General features: G+C 35.4%; 1 protein-coding gene across 4 annotated transcripts in view; it reads left to right on the top strand.

The window, feature by feature from the left end:
* The window catches only part of LOC141497520 (palmitoyltransferase ZDHHC11-like), a 201,959-nt gene that overhangs the window by 85,033 nt on the left and 98,538 nt on the right, over positions 1-18,388 (top strand). For all 4 annotated transcript variants that reach the window (XM_074200189.1, XM_074200187.1, XM_074200188.1 and 1 more), the window contains one exon: positions 5,561-5,782. In XM_074200189.1, coding sequence (XP_074056290.1) covers positions 5,561-5,782 — 222 coding nt within the window. The remainder of the gene's footprint in view (positions 1-5,560; positions 5,783-18,388) is intronic.

The following is an 18,388-nucleotide window of genomic DNA, read 5'->3' as shown; positions in this document are numbered from 1 at the left end:
TTAGCTTAAGTAGAATTATCATGTTTATTATATTGACTTAGCCTATTCATATAGGCTCCATTTGTTTAGATTTGACTTTATTTGTGTGAATAGTGTTTTATAATTGTGTTCATATAGTTTCCTGGGTTTGTCTTGGCAGGTAGACTCCCAAGTATTTTATATTGTCTGCAGTTATTTTTAAATGGAATTTCTCTTTCTATTTTTATCTGCTGAATTTTGTTGGTAATTAGAAATGCTAATGATTTATGTGAATTTATTTTACATCTGGCAACTTGAAGTTCTTAATTATTTCAACTAGTTTTTTTAGTTAATTATCTAGATTACCTAATTATAACTTGATATTTTTTGCAAAGTGTGATAATTTTGCTTCCCTGCTCTTTAGTCTAACTTAATTTCTTCTTTTTTTTTTTTGCTATAGTTGGCATTTCTAGAGTAATCTTGAATAATAATGGTAATAATGAGCTTCCTTGCTTCATCCCTGAATTTATTGATAAGGCTTCTAATTTACCCCCCATTACAAATAATACTTGCTAATGGTTTTACTACTTATCATTTTAAGGAAATCTCTATTAATGCCTATGCTTTCTGGTGTTTTTAAAAGGAATGAGTATTGTATTTTGTCGAAAGTTATTTCTTCATCTTTTGAGATAATCATATGATTTCTGTTGGTTTTGTTATTGATATAGTCAATTATGCCGATAGTTTTCCTAATATTGAACTAACCCTACATTCTTCATATAAATTAACCTTGTCATAGTGTATGATCTTTCTGATATATTGCTATATTATTCTTGCTAGAATGTTATTTAAAATTTTTGCAACAAATTCTCTAGGAAAATTGGCCTAAACACCTTGAGTGTGCAAATTATTCTCTCTGAGCCAATTCAATAGTAAGGTTTAACCATTGCCTACCACCACTATCCATCTTCCCATTCACTGTAAAAACTCTTTCTTTCAATCCTCTTTTCTGTTAAATCATTTCTGTTCTTCTTCTCTGTCCTCCCCTCAATTCGTCCCTCTTTATCACACTTTAGTATTTTTTAATCACCCCACTTAGTTTATGTAATAGTTCTTCTAACTGCCCTGATGTTAAAAATTCTTAGGGGTTACAATTATCACCTTCCAATATAGGAATATAAATATTTGAATCTTATTAATTTCCATGTGATTTCTCTTTCATAGTTATCTTTTTATGCTTCTCTTTTGTTTTATAGTTGAAAGTCAGATTTCCTATTTCACTCTATTTTTTTCATTAGAAATCTGTAACAGTCCTCTGGTTCATTAAATATCTATTTTATCCTCTAGAGAATTATATTCAATTTTTCCTGAATAGCTATTATAGCTCCTTTGTCTTCTGGAATATCATTTCAGATTCCAAAGCTTCCCACTCTCTTAATGTGGAAGTTAAGTCTTGTATGATCCTATCTATGGCTCCATGATATTTCAATCATTTTTTTCCTGGCTGTTAGCAATGTTTTATCCTTGACCAGGGAGTTCTAGAATTTGGATGTAATATTTTTGAAAACTTTCATTTGGGCATCTTTTTCAGGATTCTTTCAATTTCTATTTTACTTTCTGGTTCTAGTATATTAGACATTTTTCCTTGATATAGTTTTTAAATCACAACTTTCAGGTCATCCAATAATTCTTAGATTTGTTTTTTCCCTCAATCTATTTTCTAGGTTACCTTTTCTCTTTGAGATATTTTATACTTCTATTTTTTTGTATTCTTTTGGCTGTGTTTTATTTTTTCTTGATGTCTCCTGGAGTCTCCATTGGCCCATTCTAATTTATAATTTATAATGTTTTATTCAGTGAGCTTTTGTATCTCTTTTTCCTTTTGACTAATTTTCCTTCTTTTTTTTGCAAGGTCGTGGGGTTAAGTGACTTCCCCAATATCACACAGTTAGATAAATATTAAGTATCTAATTTCATTTGTTTTCCATTTTTTGGTTTTTTTTTCAAGGCAATGGGTAATTATTAAGTGTCTGAGGTCAAATTTGAACTCGGGGCCTCCTGACTCCAAGGCCAGTGCTCTATCAACTGTGCCACCTAACTGCACCATCCAATTTCATTTCTTAAGTTCTTTTCTTCATTGCATTTTTGTCTCTTTTTTGCCATTTGAGTCAATTCTGTTTTTAAGATGTCTTCTTCAGTGATATTTGTACCTCTTTTTACCAAGCTATTGACTCACTTTTCATAATTTTCTTGCATTAGTCTCATTCCCCCCCACCCCCAAATGTTCTTCTACTCTCTGATTTTTTTTTAAATCCCTTTTCCACTCTCCTAGGAATTCTTGTTAGGTTTGTATCTAATTCATATTTTTTTTTGAGGCTTTGATTATAACTGCTCTGACGTCATCATCTTCTGGAATCGTAGCTTGATTTTCCTTGCCACCATAGTGACTGATTGTGGTCAGGTTCTTTTTGTTGTTTGCTCATTTATCCAACCTATTTCTTGACTTTTAATTTTGTGTTAAAGTTAGGTTCTGTCTCCAGAGTAGAGGGGGTACTGTCTCAAACTTTAGACCTTTCTTGCTTCTATTAGCACTGTGGGCTGTAGGTTTTCAGTACTTCCAAGTTAGTATGATCTGGTCTGTACTTTGGGCTTTATCCAAGAAGGGGCCTTGTTCCCTTGTATCTACTAGCACAAGTACTCCACTTGGCTCTGAACTGTGACCAGGTGCATCCCTCCCCTGTAGTCGCTATCACCAGAGCTCCCCTCCATCTTGACATTGACCCTGAGATATCTACTCCCCTGTGTGCAATTACAAGCACTCCTTTCTGCCCTAGAACCCAACCTGGGTTGTTGCTTCCCTGAAGCTACAAGTGCCATTTTTCTTTGGGTCCTGGGACTACAACCCAGAACTTTATGGGCAATGCAACAGGATCCTGGACATAGATCCAGGAAATGGTCCCCTGTGATCACCTTTCAACCAGATTCTGAAGCTCCCACAGCCCCCTCCCCCACTGAACCTTCCTGAAGTTGTTTCTGTAGCCAATGCAGCTGTCCTCAGGTATGGCCTGAACTGTTTTCTGGGGCCTGACACCCCCCAGAGAAATAGCCCTTTCAAGGTCAACTTCCCAAGTTGTCTTGGGCCAGTGAATGCTTTACCCAACCTTTGGTTGGTTCTGCCACTCCAGAATTCTATGTGAAGCATTGTTTTTAGTTATTTGGAGAGGAATTTGAGAGAACTTGGCTGTTGTTTTTCTACTCCATTCAGATTATTTCTAATATTTTTTCTTATTGAGAATAAAATGCTCATCATCCATGAAGCCAGCTGCAGTGATAGACATGGTTTCTCAGAGGTTAGTAAGGCTCAACTGATCAAGGATCAGATGAATAAATAGATATGTCTAGTCTGTAAAATGTATATTGAAAACCAAAGCTAAAATCAAAGCCAATAATCACATTAAAGGCAATCATAAATAGGGTCTCAGTACAGATAAATAAGATAGTTTGAGCTCCCGACCTGTGTAGAATAATTAGCAAAAAATCAAAGGTATTTGGGGGGGGATCCCTGAGGAAAAATAATTGTTGGAGTTGAAAAATCAAGTTTCTCGAAAACTAATCAAACTGTTGAAAGAAAAACATGGAGAAGAATCTTAGGAATCACCACTGCAAGGTCTGGTAATTTGGCAAATTTAATCTCAAATATTTCATTGTACTTGGATAGGTTACCCATGGCCACACTATCCTTCCTTTTCTGCTTAATATTTCACTGCTATGCTAAGTATCTTAAACCATCTGTTCCTTTTGGACTTTGTTCTTAGTCTTGGAGCTTTAGTTTTGTGATGAGTTCATGGACTTCTTCCACAAACTCTAGCCTATGGGTAGGCTCCTAGGATTAGCATCTTTCCGAGGCTAGAGAAAGCAATGGAACTAGCAGCAACTGTATTAAGTTCCATTATAAGCATACAGAGGTATGTTTTAGCTGAGGTATTCCAGCAGTGCAAGATTGAGATATAGTTGATCAACCAGGCCTTAGAAGTAGCATAGGTTTATTTTCTGGATTATCCAGGAAACTTCCTTGCCTTGAGGTATCTTTATATATTTTATAATCCTGAGAAGGTAACCAGAGTAGAAGTATCTGCCTTTTCCTTCTTGCTTGGTCTGAAGTGTGGATATACTATTTGCAAGGTTAGTTTTCCAGTTCAGAAAGGTTTATGATTATAGGATCATCTTGAGATAGTACAGACTGAATCCTGAGTTTTAGTTTGGGGGAGCAGTGTTGCTAGAATATCCAATAAACTTTAGACTTTAGGTGTTTATGGATAGGATTCTCAATCAATACCAAGGCTAGAGAAAGTAGTGCTGACAGCAACTTTATTAAATGGGGTAGGTTATAGTCTTTTCCATGGGCTACCCAGATAGCATTCCTTTTCTGAAAGACTTCCCCCAGGGGCAACCAGGTGGTGATGTGGATAGAGCACTGGCCCTGGATTCAGGAGGATTTGAGTCCAAATTCAGACTCAGTCACTTAATACTTAGCATGTGACCTTGGACAAATCATTTAACCTCTTGCCTTGCAAAAAAACAAAAGAAAAAAAATTTTCCCCAGACAATAATATGTAGAAGATGACTTATAGGGAGGATTAGAATGCCTCCTCCAGGTAGTGCACTGCATCAACTACCAGAACACCTATGAAGGAAGTGAATATAGGAAAAAAATGGAGGTGAAATTCATTTTTCGTGTGGAATAGGATTATAGTATCATAGATCTTGAATTAGAAAGGATTTCAGAAGTAATCTAATCCAACCTTTTCCATCCCTACTCACTTTAAAAGTAAGGAAACTTAGACCGAGGGAAGCTAAAGTTCAGAGTGAAGATCAGATTTGAAACCATGTCCTTTCCACTATAATACACTGCTGTAGTAGGTAATGGGTAGTTGAGTGGAATGGAGTTATAGACAAATCCTGTGAATAATGATTCCTGTCAATTGTCTTGATGATGGAGGTTGCAACATCTTAATTATTATTACATGGTGGAATTTGTGCATTCAGTCTGCCTTTCTAGATGAATTTTATTCATTTCATTATTCAGTGAAGGCAGGGAATATACTAGGGGCCATGACTGGGAATGAGGTGAATAGGTAGATTCTGGAGTAACAATATTACTGTTATCTGTGGTGGGGGAAATGAGAAAGTAAGCTAAATGTTTTCTGTGTCCATATGTTTTAGTGGCACATGTATAAGAGTAAAGAAAGATGTTGTGGGGCTGAGGTAAAATAATTATCACTAATTAATAAACTCCAGGATATTGTGTTAAAGATGAAATTAAGCTAGAACTGAAATGATTCATTTCTGTTTCTTTTCCCATCTCCTTTTATATAAGAACCTCAACAATAGTGGCTGCTGTGACTTTGCTGGCATTCTACTAAGCATTATACAAATACTATCTTATATAATCTTCAAAACAATCCTGGGAAGTAGGTGTTCCTTAAGTTGCAGTTGAGAAAACTGAGGCAAAAAACTTGCCCAAGCTAGTATCTGAGGTCAGTTATGCTATTAATTTGCTTTAAAATACCACGAAATAAATTTGTCCTTTCCTTTCTTGCAGAGGACCTTCTGTAAATGGAAGTTTAGACGGGTATGGCCTGAGGATCTTGTAAAACAGACTAAAACAATCTCCCCACCCCGTGTTTCTCGGGTAAATGGCTGGTCTCTGCCTCTCCACCCCTTCCAGTTCATCGCTTGGGCAGCCTACGTGTATATGATCTTCACTGCATATGCATTCTTCATTCCTTTGCTACCATATTTTTGGAGAAACATCACCTACATTGTATCCTTTTGATCCAGAATTTCAAATGTGATCTGCCAGGTTCAAATGTGAAAGGGTGAGCTACCAATGGATACATGAAATGGCATATATTGAAATTAGGTTAGATATTCTTAAGTGAATACAGATCACAAAGAGGTATGGTTTTCATTGGCTTTGGGAGCAACCTCTCTAAACATATATATATATATATATATATATATATATATATATATATATATATATATATATACATATTTGTGATTTTTTACATCACCTTCATTTCTAAATATGTAGCATCCTTCCAACTTAACAAGGTATCTCTTGTAACAATTTAGGCATATAAGTAGGTAAAAAAGCAATTCCGCAAAACCAAGCAGTACATCAATTGAGTTTGACAATATATGCAGAGTTCGAACCTATAATGCTTCACCCCTTCAAAGAACTTATATTTCTACATTTCTTCACTAGGGCCAAGCTTACTCATTATAATTACACAGTATTCAGGTACATGTTTTTCATTCTTTCTATTTATATTGTTATCCTGTTATACTGTTTTCCTGATTCAGCTAATTTTACTCCACAGTTAATTTACCTTCCTTTGAATTTTTTAGATCTTATTTATTTCTTATGACATTAATATTTTATTTCATTTACATATATTTTGTTTACTTATTTCTCAATGCTGGGTATCTATTTCTTTTCCTATCAATATTTTGCTACATAGACAAAGTGCTGCTATGAATATTTTGGTACATATGGGATCTCTCTTTATTTTTGATGTTCTTGGAGTAGACTTTCTGGATATGGACATAGTGCTTAAGCTGGAAGGGACCTCTAAGGCTATCTAATTCAATAACTTTATTTTACAGATGTTGGAACAGAGGCCCAGGAAGGTTAGGTGATTTGCTCAAGGTTATACATTTAGTAAAACATCAGAGATGAACCCAAATTCTCTGCTTTTAAAGTCAATGTTCTTTCCTCTTTATGCTGCCTCCAATGGAGGACATTTTAGTCTTTTCCTTTTTAAAAATTACTTTCCAGAATGATTGAGGCATTTCATAGCTCCATCAATAGAGAATTAATTAGGTTATCTTTCCCACGGTCCTTCTAACTTCAATGTTTACTTTTGTCAATTCTCAAAGTATGAGATGAAAATTAGAATTGTTTTAATTTCCATTTCTCTTAACAAGAGTGATTTAGAGCAATTTTTAATAAGAAAGTTAATAGTTTACAGTTATTCTTTTGAAAACTATATCTTTTGACAATGGTTCTTGATATATTTGTATTAATTCTCTAATATCTTGGCTACTAGACCCTTATCAGAGATATTTTAAACAATTTTTTCTAAGAAAAGTTTTTCTTTTTATCCTAACTGAAATGATCTTTTTCCTGTAAGTTTTTTTCAGATTTTGTGTGACCCAAATATTCTTTTTTTTTCTTTTAGGATCATTTCTACCCCTTTTTAAGTTAAGTACTCTTTTCTTATCAATAGTTGTGAAATGTGATCTTTGACATTCAGGTAACATTTATTTTTAGCTTATTGTATTGAATGGTATACATTGTTAGACTAAACTAAATTTATACTAAACTTCCTCCCAATTTCCTAGCAACCCATACAAAAGAAAACATATTACTAGAGAGCATTTGGTACAATTTCATCTTCGGGGAAGTCCTAAATTGGATGGAGGTAATTATTAATTTAAGTTATAGTAAATTTTTGCTTTATCTGCTCTGTGTTCCTCAAGAGGTATGGACTTGGTTAAAATCTGAAACTTTTTCTCCAAGCCTTTTTTTAATTTATCATTCACAGTTATCAGTTTAAAAAAGTATTTAGCATGAACCCCATATATGTTCATAAATTATATACAGGTACTGCTATACTAATATGCTATACACATCATGCATGCACAAAATTGAAATAAAAAGGATCGGAAAAACAGAAGTAAATAATATTTATTTTATTAAGGATATAAATAACTTTTTTCACACTAAATATTTTTAACAAAATTATAATTGAATAAACTTCAATAGTTTTGATAACCTTTGGTTTAAGACTTTGTGATAAGGCAATTTGACGGTCTAGCTCTAAAATACATTGCTCAGGAAACGGGTATAGAATGGGAAGGGGCTCTTGATTAGTTGCAGAGTGAGCTAAATTCTTTGTCCAGGTGAACTTGTGCTCTGCTGATGTCCAACTGTTTGTATAATCACTTGTTTAAAACTAGCTGACAGATAGACTGGCATATAGGAATGACCAGTTAAATATTTAGATATCTAAATAAATATTTCCTTTTTTCAAAATTATTTTTGAATGAGAGAGAAGATAAATAAGGTACATATAAATTATATATATATATATATATATATATATATATACCTTTATGCTTGGGAATATGGAAAGGACTGTCAGCCAGCCTTTCTCTATCCTTGGAGACAATGGGATACTTTTAATTTGCTGATACTAGCCTTTTTGACATTTGTCTTGGATTTGTCTTCGTATACATCAATGTTTTGTGGAATTCCCCCTCTTCTTTCAGGATAATTTGCAAATTATATGTGACATCTAACCATCTGACATGTGAACTTATTTGTAGAATACTAATTTCAATCTTTGCATTAAATATTAATAAAACTTAATTTATGTCTTATCTTTTTAGACAAAATAAAAGTTCTTATATTTCCTTCTGAACCCCAATGAATTATTTTGCATAGCCTTTAGTATAAATATATCCCACTTTGGAAACCACTATTCCCGTCAACTGAATGTACTTTCAAGAAAATACAATAAGCTACACACAGTTCAATTATACACTATTATATCCTTCCTTTGCCTCTTTGTTTTTATCACCATTCATTCCTTGCCAAACCCTAATTCTTAACTAGGCTTTCTCTCTCTCTCTCTCTCTCTCTCTCTCTCTCTCTCTCTCTCTCTCTCTCTCTCTCTCTCTCTCTCATACACACACACACATACAAACATTTCAACTCCTACAATTGACTTCTGACCTCACTTAATTGAGACTATTCTTCATGGTTACACATAGTCTCTTAGCTGTTAAATCCAATAAATGTTTCTCAGCCTTCATACTATTTGACACTTCTGCTTTAGTTACAGTTGACCACCCCTTCCTCATTAATACTCTCTCATTTAACTACTCTTTATTGATTGTCCTACATATGTCTGTTTCACCATCAACTTTGCTGAATCATTATCTATATTTTGACTTAAATAAGAGTGTCTCCCAAGACTTTATCCTGGAACATTTACCTTCTCTAATTTTTTTGAGGTAATTCCATCAGTATGCATGAATAATTCCTATACATTTATACATAGAATTCTACATATACAATCTATATATACAATCCTAAACTCTATTCTAAAATCTATGTAGTCAATGTCTTGCATGACATCTTCACTTAGATTTCCTTTCAGCACCTTTAAAGTCAACACATCACAAATATAACTCAACTATCTTTTCTTCTAGGCTCACTTGCCTCCTAACTTTCCTGTACCTACGGAAGGCATCACTATCTTTTCAGTCATGCAGGTTTGCTCTGTGGAGTCATTTTCAGTCTTAACTGCAATCTCAGCTCTCTCATAATCAAGTTCCCAAGTCTTATTGTTTCTATCTTCCAAAACTCCCTCAATCGTCTGATTTCTCTCTATTTGTATGGCTACCCACCTATTTTATGCCCCTATCACTTCTTGTTTTATAATATAATTTTATAATAGCCTTCTAATTATATTCCCTACTGTTAGTTTCTTCCTTGTCCAATTCATCACCCACACACCTGAAAAACTAATCTTATTAAGACATGAATCTTACCATGTTAATTCCCTGAACAAAAATCTTTGGATGGGGAATATGAAGATAAAAAGACTTCATGTCTGTCTTTACAGAGCTTACAATATATATATATATTATGGAGACATGAAAATCTAAAGAATGAAAATTGCATTTGAAAGGTACAAGAAACAACGATGCACTGTCCAAAAAAGTACAGAAAGCAAGAACCTGAACTGGGAGGAATAAATCATTCCCTCTTTGTCTTCTACAATATTCCCCACATGCTATAATAATGTTCTGCTATTGACTTGCTTCAGCTTAATTAGCCTTTTCTGTCCCACTAAAGGAAAATGAATCAGACAGAACCAGAATAATGTTCAGGAAAATCCTCAACACACTACTTAAATGATTATTGATCCTTGTGGTTAGATAGCACTTCTGGTTTTCTAAGCCCTAAGAGACCTTTTAGTAGGTGCTAATCATTCCCTGAAGCTTCTCTTTAAGGACAGCTGATGAGTTCCTTTTGTGGATGAAGAAAATGAGGTGTTACTTTTCATATTGTGTCTCCTTTGACTTTTGAAAAATGTAGTGAAAAGAACAGAAGACTTAGAATTTGAAAAAAATGGATTTGAACCCCCCGGCACTTAGTAATTGTGTGACTTGCCTAGGCAAAATCACTTAACAACTCTGAAAGTTACTTTTAAGATGAGGTCTATAATAATTTTATTACCTTATTGAGAGGTCATTTAGGTGGCTCAGTGGATAATGTGCTGAGCCTAAAGTCAAGACTCATCTTCCTGAGGTTAATCAGAGCTCAGACACTTAGTAGCTGTGTGACCTGGGCAAGTCATTTAACCCTGTTTGCTTCAATTCCCTCATCTGTAAAATAAGCTGGAGGAGAAAATGGCAAATCACTCCAGTAATTTTGTCAAGAAAATCCTGAACGGGGTCATGAAGAGTCAGACATGACTGAAAAAATGGCTGAACAACAAACAATATAGAGTTGTTGTAAAAAAAAAAAAAAACCCATACTTTGAAAACCTTAAAAATAAGAGAGAAATGCAAATAGACTATTTTGATATTTATTTCTTTTGTTTGTTGTTTGTTTTTAATATCTTAGAGGGGGTAGTCTTCTCCTAACCAAAGATGGACCATTAAATAGTTGGTGACTATATTTGCACCCAAGTATGGGATTCTTAGTCATCATATTGTTAGGGCCTGATTCTACAGCTATGGTTCAAGACTTCTGTTGTCATCAGAATTTTGGGAGCCAGGTGGAGTGTCTCAACTAAGATCTGGGGAAAAGTGTTCTGTCACTCTAAGAAGGACGTGGTCGACAGTTTCTTCTAGTTAAGAGTTGAAATAGTACTCCAGTAAAAGCTTGAGTACTCTAAATATTCAAAAAAAGTTACTCTGGATAACTTCTTTTTTTCAGATAGTTGAAGATAATCCTTACAATGCTAGAACTTTAAACATTTTAACTGTTCATTGAAAATCAGATGGGAAAAAACCATGACCCATAGGGCACAACATCAATGGACTAGACTTCCTTTTCTAAAAAGTCCTATATACTTCCCTATTTTCTAATACCAACCTTATTAAAGGTAATGCAATCAATTTTTCATCTTGCTGACTCAGTCACTATCAAGATCAATAGTCATTGTGATATGTTTTAGGTGTAGCTGTGGAATCTGAAGCAAATGTAGTTGTTTTCTTTGGGAAAGTCCCCAATGTGATCTTGGATTCATAGACATTTGACTCACAAAAATGAAGTAAAGTTAAGACTTTGATGAGATGAGTTCTCTACCATCTCCAGAATTCTATAGCATGTATAATATGTCCATATTCTGCGAAGTAACATATAAATTGCTAAAACAGTCTTCTTTCAAATGGTTTTCTTTCTCTTCAAATATACTACTGTTCTGTGACTTGCTATTCATCAACCCCATAGCAAATGACAGCATCTCCTTCTCAGCTTACATCTTCTCAGCTTCCACTCAAATCTCATTTCTACTTGATTTTTGACAAAGTTTGAAGGAGTGTTCCTCTCTCTTTTTTTTTTAGGTTTTGAAGACAAATGGGGTTAAGTAGCTTGCCCAAGGCCACACAGCTAGGTAATTATTAAGTGTCTGAGTCCAGATTTGAACTCCAAGCACTCCTGACTCCAGGACTGGTGCTCTATCCACTGTGCAACCTAGCCACCCCGTGTTCCTCACTCTTACAGGAATTGAGCTGAGTCAACTCAAGAGTTGAGTCTGGTTTGGGAATGATTTAATTCCATAGTCTGCAAAGTCTTCATCATCATGCAGATATAACATCCCCCAATTTTTTCACTTAACATTCCTAAGATTTTTCACTGAGAACAGTCATACAAATCAGTCTAGGTGTTCAAAATTTTGCCAGTGCATCAGATGGCACTGCTCCAAATCTTCAAATGACAACTTCTTTGAAGAATTTGGGCAGCTGCCTTTCTAAGTCAAGATATGAGTTAGTTTTTTACTGATCCATCAATATTATCCTGTATTACCTTTTAAAATCATAAAAAGATAAGTTTTCTCATTTAAACTTTTCAATACCTTCTTTTATGCTTCTTTCCCTTTTGCCTGAGTAACCATTCACTAACCATGAACTTAGTTACCCATTTGATATAAGAAGGTGACATAGGAGGAGCCTACAATACTCTAGCTTATTATGAGAGTTTTCTTCCTCCCAACTGAACCACCATGGTTGTTGTCCAGCCAGCATTCCATGGCACCCTGATACCTCTGTGTTTTAGTGAGTTTTAGATGCAACATTACATTTAGCTTTGGTGTTGTACCCTGAGGACCATGTATTTTTTTTCATCTGATTTTCTATATGTGCTGTCTCCCCCATTAGAAGGTGAGCTTCTTGAGCGAAGGGCTCTATGGGTATGCTCAGTGGTTAGAACAATTTTCACTTAGTAAGCATTTATTCATAACACAGCTATATTTTCCCTTCTTTCCCTCAAGATACGTTTAATGTAATGAAGGACATCATCTTTAAGTGGTATAGTGCTGGTCTATTCCTGTTTCCTGTTCTTTAGGTTATTTTCCTTCACTGTAGTAGAACTTTAAAACAAAAAAGAAACTTTTGGAGATGAGGAGAAGAAGATGCTATTTTGGTGGACACCAGAGTGATTTGCAAAGCTAAGTTCTGAAGAAGCTAAGGTCTTTCCCTCTTAGTAGATTACTTCAGTTTAAGTTATATAGGCTGCTGTGGCTCAGTCTAAAAACATATCTACCATTGGAATATTGTTTCTATGAGAAAATGTCTTTTGGGTTACAATTTAGGGATGAGTTTTTGGAATACAACCTGCTAGTGATCTAGGTGACTGTCTATAATAGTGGATTTGAGGCCAGAGTAAACCACACTGTTCCCTTATGATGCTGAGAACATGATGAGTCACTCACTATCTTACCTTCTGTAGAAATGTGCAACATGTTTTTTCTAAGGAAATGATTGATTTTGATCTAAACAGCTTTAAAATATGAATGAGACTTCAACATTTTGAAAATAATGTTGTTGTTAGCCATGAACAACTATAAGCAACTAGAGTCTCTTGAGCAATTAGGAGAATACAGAGCTTTCTAAAAGTCTCAGTACAGGTTTTGAAGCTATTAAAGTTGTTGTTTGGTTGGTTGTTCTTTGTTTTCGAAGAGGACCAAAATGACTTCACTTTGCTAGAGTCTTACTTTGTGTCTGACTGTGACTGATCAGAACAATGTGGATCTAGAATGCTCTACTACAGGTTGGGAACAAATAGGCCATATGAACACCTGGGTAGATTCTCTAAACCTACACATCTCACTTTCCTTTGAGATATTTCAATTAGGTTTTGCTTATAGAGCCTAGCATCTTCTCTAATGAGAGCATGCCGTTTTGGGTGGTCCTATGCCTGTCTCCCATGATGAATAATCAATTCCAAAGTTCTTAAGAGAGACATTCAGAGTATCCTTGTATTATTTTTTCTGACTCCCCTGTGAGCATTTGCCTTGTGTGAGTTCTCCAAAAAATAGTCTTTCTGGCAAGCATATGTTTGGCATTGGAACAATGTGGCACCCATCAAAGTCAAAGTAGCAGAGTTTGGATGTTTGGCAGTTTTAGTTTGAGAAAGGACCCAGAAAGGATCCTAGTATCTGAAATCTTATCCCCAAAACTGACAGTTCTTTCCCTCAAGCCACTTAATTGCTAAAACAGCAGAAACACTTTGACTAAGTAGATAGGTACTCTGCCCAGAATTATGGCCCTGAGTTTAATTATTAATTGCTCTATAGTATTGCCCTTTGGTATGATTTTACTTTTTTTAGCAGTGTTTTGGATTAGATTCCCTTTTTTTGGTGGGGAGGGTTCTTTTCAAAAAATTATTTATATAAGCCAATGGGGTTAAATGACTTGCCTGAGGTCACACAAAGTGTCTAAGGGAGCATTTAAACACAGGTCCTCCTGACTCCAAGTCAGGTGCTCTATCCACTGCACCACCTAGCTGGGGGAGGTAGGGGATTCTTAAGTGATGACACAAGGATAATGAAATAGTTCATGGTATCTTAGAGCTGGACAGAACCTTAGGAAGCATCTAACCCAATTTCCAAACCCATACCAGAATGCCAGACTTGGAATAACAAGCTTCATAACTTCATGATGCAGCCTGGGCCAGTGATGGATAGCTCTTAACTGAAGGAAAGCTCTTCTTTCCACTGAGCTGATTGCTGCCTTCCAGAGCAATGCAGAGTAAGTCAGATCCTTAGCTTTTAAGTCTCCTCTTGTTCTGCTCTTTCATAATGGATAATAACCATTGTAAGAAATACTTTTTAAGTCATATTTTGATACTTAAGTGGCAATTAGCTCACCATAGCTTTCATTTTTACTTGCTGGACATATTTGCAGGATGCCATGACAGCTCCATGATTCCATATACATATGTCCCTCTTGCTTTTTTATCTATGATACTTTTGGAAGAACCATTGATTCTTCCTCTTTTTCCCCCCACTTTCAATTTTCTTTGTTCCTAAGAGTAGACAACCCCAGTGATTGCTGCCCTGCAGCTACAAAAGACCTAAAATATTCCCAGGAACATTTTTGCTCTGAATCCAAAGTACTCCTTCTGTAAACATTTAGTTGTCTACTATCTATCAGGGTATCAGTGGCAGCTAGGTGGTGCAGTGAATAGAGCACCGGCTCTGGAGTCAGAAGGACCTGAGTTCAAATCCAGCCTCAGACACTTGATTGTTACTGGCTGTGTGACCTTGGGCAAGTCACTTAACCCTGACTGCCTTGCATCTGGAGTCATGTCCAGTCATCCTAATCCATATCTGGCCACTGTACCCGGATGACTCTAGAGGAGAAAGAGTGAGAGTGGTGACTTAGCACAGCACCCCCTCACTCAAATCCAACTCACTTGCTTATCATGGCATCACCTTGTCCTAGTGTCTTCAACAATGAATGGCAAATATCATTATTGTCAGGCTATCAGTGAATCAACAAATACTGCCCATTTCCAAGACACTCTCCTGAGGGACAGAGATAAGGAGATAAAAAAGGTGCAATTCCAAATTTCAACAAGTATATCATAACTTTCTTTTTTTCTTAAAAAGTTATCAGAATGAGGAAGCTAATCCAGGTGGTGTACTGATAAGAGTTCTGGACTTATAGTCAGGAAGACCTGAATTCAGATACTTACTGGTTGTGTGGTCTCAAGAAAATCATTTGACTTCTGTCTGCCTCAGTCTTATATCTGTTAAATGAGGTATAACAATAGCATTTCACACTATAGTGTGAGGATCAAATGAGATATCTGTAAAGTGTTTACAAGCCTTAAAGCTTTATCTGAATTTAACTATTATCATATTATTATCATTGTTACTAAAAGAAATATCATTCTATAGGATTACAAACATTCTATTGTATTCTATACATCTAGATGGCCTAGAGTACCAGACCTGGAGTCAGGAAGACCTGAGTTCAAATTTGAATTCAGACACATTCACTGTGTGACCCTGAGCAAGGCACTTAACACTGTGTACCTCAGTTTCATTATTTGTACAATGAACTGGAGAAGGAAATGGCAAATCACTGTAGAATCTCTGCCAGGAGAACCCCAAATGGGTTCATAAAGAGTGAGGCATGACTAAAAATGACTCAACAACAACAAATAACTCTTCCACTCCTATCAATTTCCCATGGAAGAGGAATATACCACCCTCCCTTCCCTAGCTTGCTCTGTAATAAGGATCCAGGATAGAATAAATCTCATAGAGTAAGTTTGAACACCAAGAATGTAGAAGATATAAGTCTTGAGAGAAGCAGATGTGTTCAATAAAACAGAATTGCTAAGACACAGGAAAGACAAGGGTCTCAAAATTATATAACTCTCATTACCACCGAACCCTCTTCTCTTCTAGGGAAATGAATTGGAACATGTGGAGTCCCATAAGGGAGTGCTCCTGATATTAATATAATCATGACCATCAAGTACTTCTGATTCCAAGGCATTTTTTCCTAGGCTCTGAGGATATTTTAAATACAATTCTTAACCTACAATAAGCTAACACTCTAGTTAAGGAAATATACTAATCAAAAAAACAAAAAAACATTGCAAGTTTTGCTATGTTTATGCTAAATAAATAATGGGTAATATAGACAATAAGAGCTTCTTAGGAAGAAAAAAGACTAAAGCCACTGAAGAGAGACTCATGGAAGAGTTGTGCTTTGCTTGATAATGGAAAAAGAACTGGACTTGGAATAGTTTAAATTACAAATCTAACAATATGAGACCATGTGGTAAATGGTAAAGAGGTCTGGAATTAGAAATGGAGTCAAGGGGCGGCTAGGTGGCGTAGTGGATAAAGCACTGGCCTTGGAGTCAGGAGTACCTGGGTTCAAATCCAGTCTCAGACACTTAATAATTACCTAGTTGTGTGGCCTTGGGCAAGCCACTTAACCCCATTTGCCTTGCAAAAAAAAAAAAACCTAAAAAAAAAATGAAAAGAAATGGAGTCAAATCCTTTCACTGATGCTTATGACCTCTATGTCCTTCAGCAATTTCCCTGGAATACTAATGCCTTATCTGCAAAATGAGGAAGCTTTTGGATCTAAAACCATGATCCTAATTATTTGCTATCCAATGTTGGGGATAAGCCACTTATCTTTTCTGAGACTGCTTCTTCAAATGGAAAATGTGGGGAGAGGGAGGATAATGAGAGAGTTGTGCTTCCTATCTCACAGAGTTGGGTTGATGAAACCAAATGAAGACCTTAAAATGCTATATCAGTTGAGAATGGTTTTGGTTTTGGTTTGTTTTCAATGAGGTAGATCTTGAAAGAAAAACAGAATTTAATCTCATTGGAGGAGGTAAAGGTATTTTTAGGCAGTAGAGAGAAAAGTCTCAGGAGTGGGAAAGTGAATTGCCATATTAGGGAAATGTGAATGAAACAAGTCTGGTGGAAGGAAAGATTTCATGTGGGGGAGTAGTAAGAGAGATAAAGGTAGGTCTGAGGAAGATAGTCAAATGTCTTGCCATCTAATTAGTGATGAACAAGATTTCCATTGTCCCTACTATCTAGCAAAACTATAGCCAAGGAAATGGGCTTGGAAGAATCAGCAGGGAAAGAGATCATGTTGAGCTTGACTCTAGGCTGGCCTAGTGAAGAAGCATAAAAAAATGAAGAAAAAGTGGTAATAAAAATAATATATTGATTGTTAGACCATCAAGAGACAGGATAGTTTTACTGTACTGTCATAGTTTGTCTCCATAAAATATCATACCTACTCTGCCTGGCATTATTGTAATGCTAGGTTGCCATGATGATATAGAAAAGTTCTACAAGGTTTCCTAAGATATAGACCAACACCAGAAGTCCTGTTTCCTATAGTATCAGGCCACTGAGTTAATATGGTTCTGGGTGAGGCAGTGAAAAGAATGTCTTTTGTAGAACATTTCCCTCACTTTAATCAGCATAACGCACTTATCAAATCATCATTCACTTGACGTCGTGGTCTTTAATTACAAAGGACAAGAATTAATAAATATAAGGATCAAGTTTTCTTCTTTAGGTATTAAGGAATCATTATAAATTTTTGAGGAGATGGGGGACAGAATGTGGGTAAAGTGTTGTTTTAGGAGGACTCAGCTAACAGTAACTTAGGGCAAATCTAAGGCATAAGGATATTTTTAAAATTTAAAAATTTTTTTTTTCTACCAAGGCCAGTCTCTCTAGTTGTGCCCCTCATCTTGTCCTTCTCTTGTCTTCCAGAAGATCATGGATTAAATCATTCTCTTTCTCTTTCTAATGAATTCTCTTTATCCACTGTCCCTTCCTCACTACTTATAAACATACCCACATCTCTAACATCATAAAAACTTTTCATTTAATTTTACTTTACTTATGTTGTATGATATTATATAATGCTATATAATATATAACATGTAAAATATAATATATAATACACATATAACATTTAAATAACACTCCCACTCACTTATTTTTTGTATTCTTATTTAGTACAAATAATTTTTATACATTAATAAAATATTCTTGTTTAAGAGTAAACATAATACCCCCTCCCCCAAAAAAATATAGACCCACTTGAGCGATAAAGTAAAGGGGAGAGAAAAAAATTAAAATTAAAACTAAAATAAATAAAAAAATAATAGTAATAATTTTAGGTATGGCCTGGTGGCGCAGTGGACAGAGCACCAGCCCTGCAGCTAGGAGCACCGGAACCCAAATATGGCTCCATACACCCAAAAATCACCCAGCTGTGTGATCCCATGCAAGCCACCCCAACCCCATTGTCCTGCAAAAAACAAAAAAAGATCCAAAAT

Source organism: Macrotis lagotis, chromosome X (genome assembly GCF_037893015.1).
Source record: "Macrotis lagotis isolate mMagLag1 chromosome X, bilby.v1.9.chrom.fasta, whole genome shotgun sequence".
NCBI classification, from domain to species: domain Eukaryota; kingdom Metazoa; phylum Chordata; class Mammalia; order Peramelemorphia; family Peramelidae; genus Macrotis; species Macrotis lagotis.
Note: the sequence above shows the minus strand (reverse complement) of the source record. Positions and strands in the feature narration are given on the sequence as shown.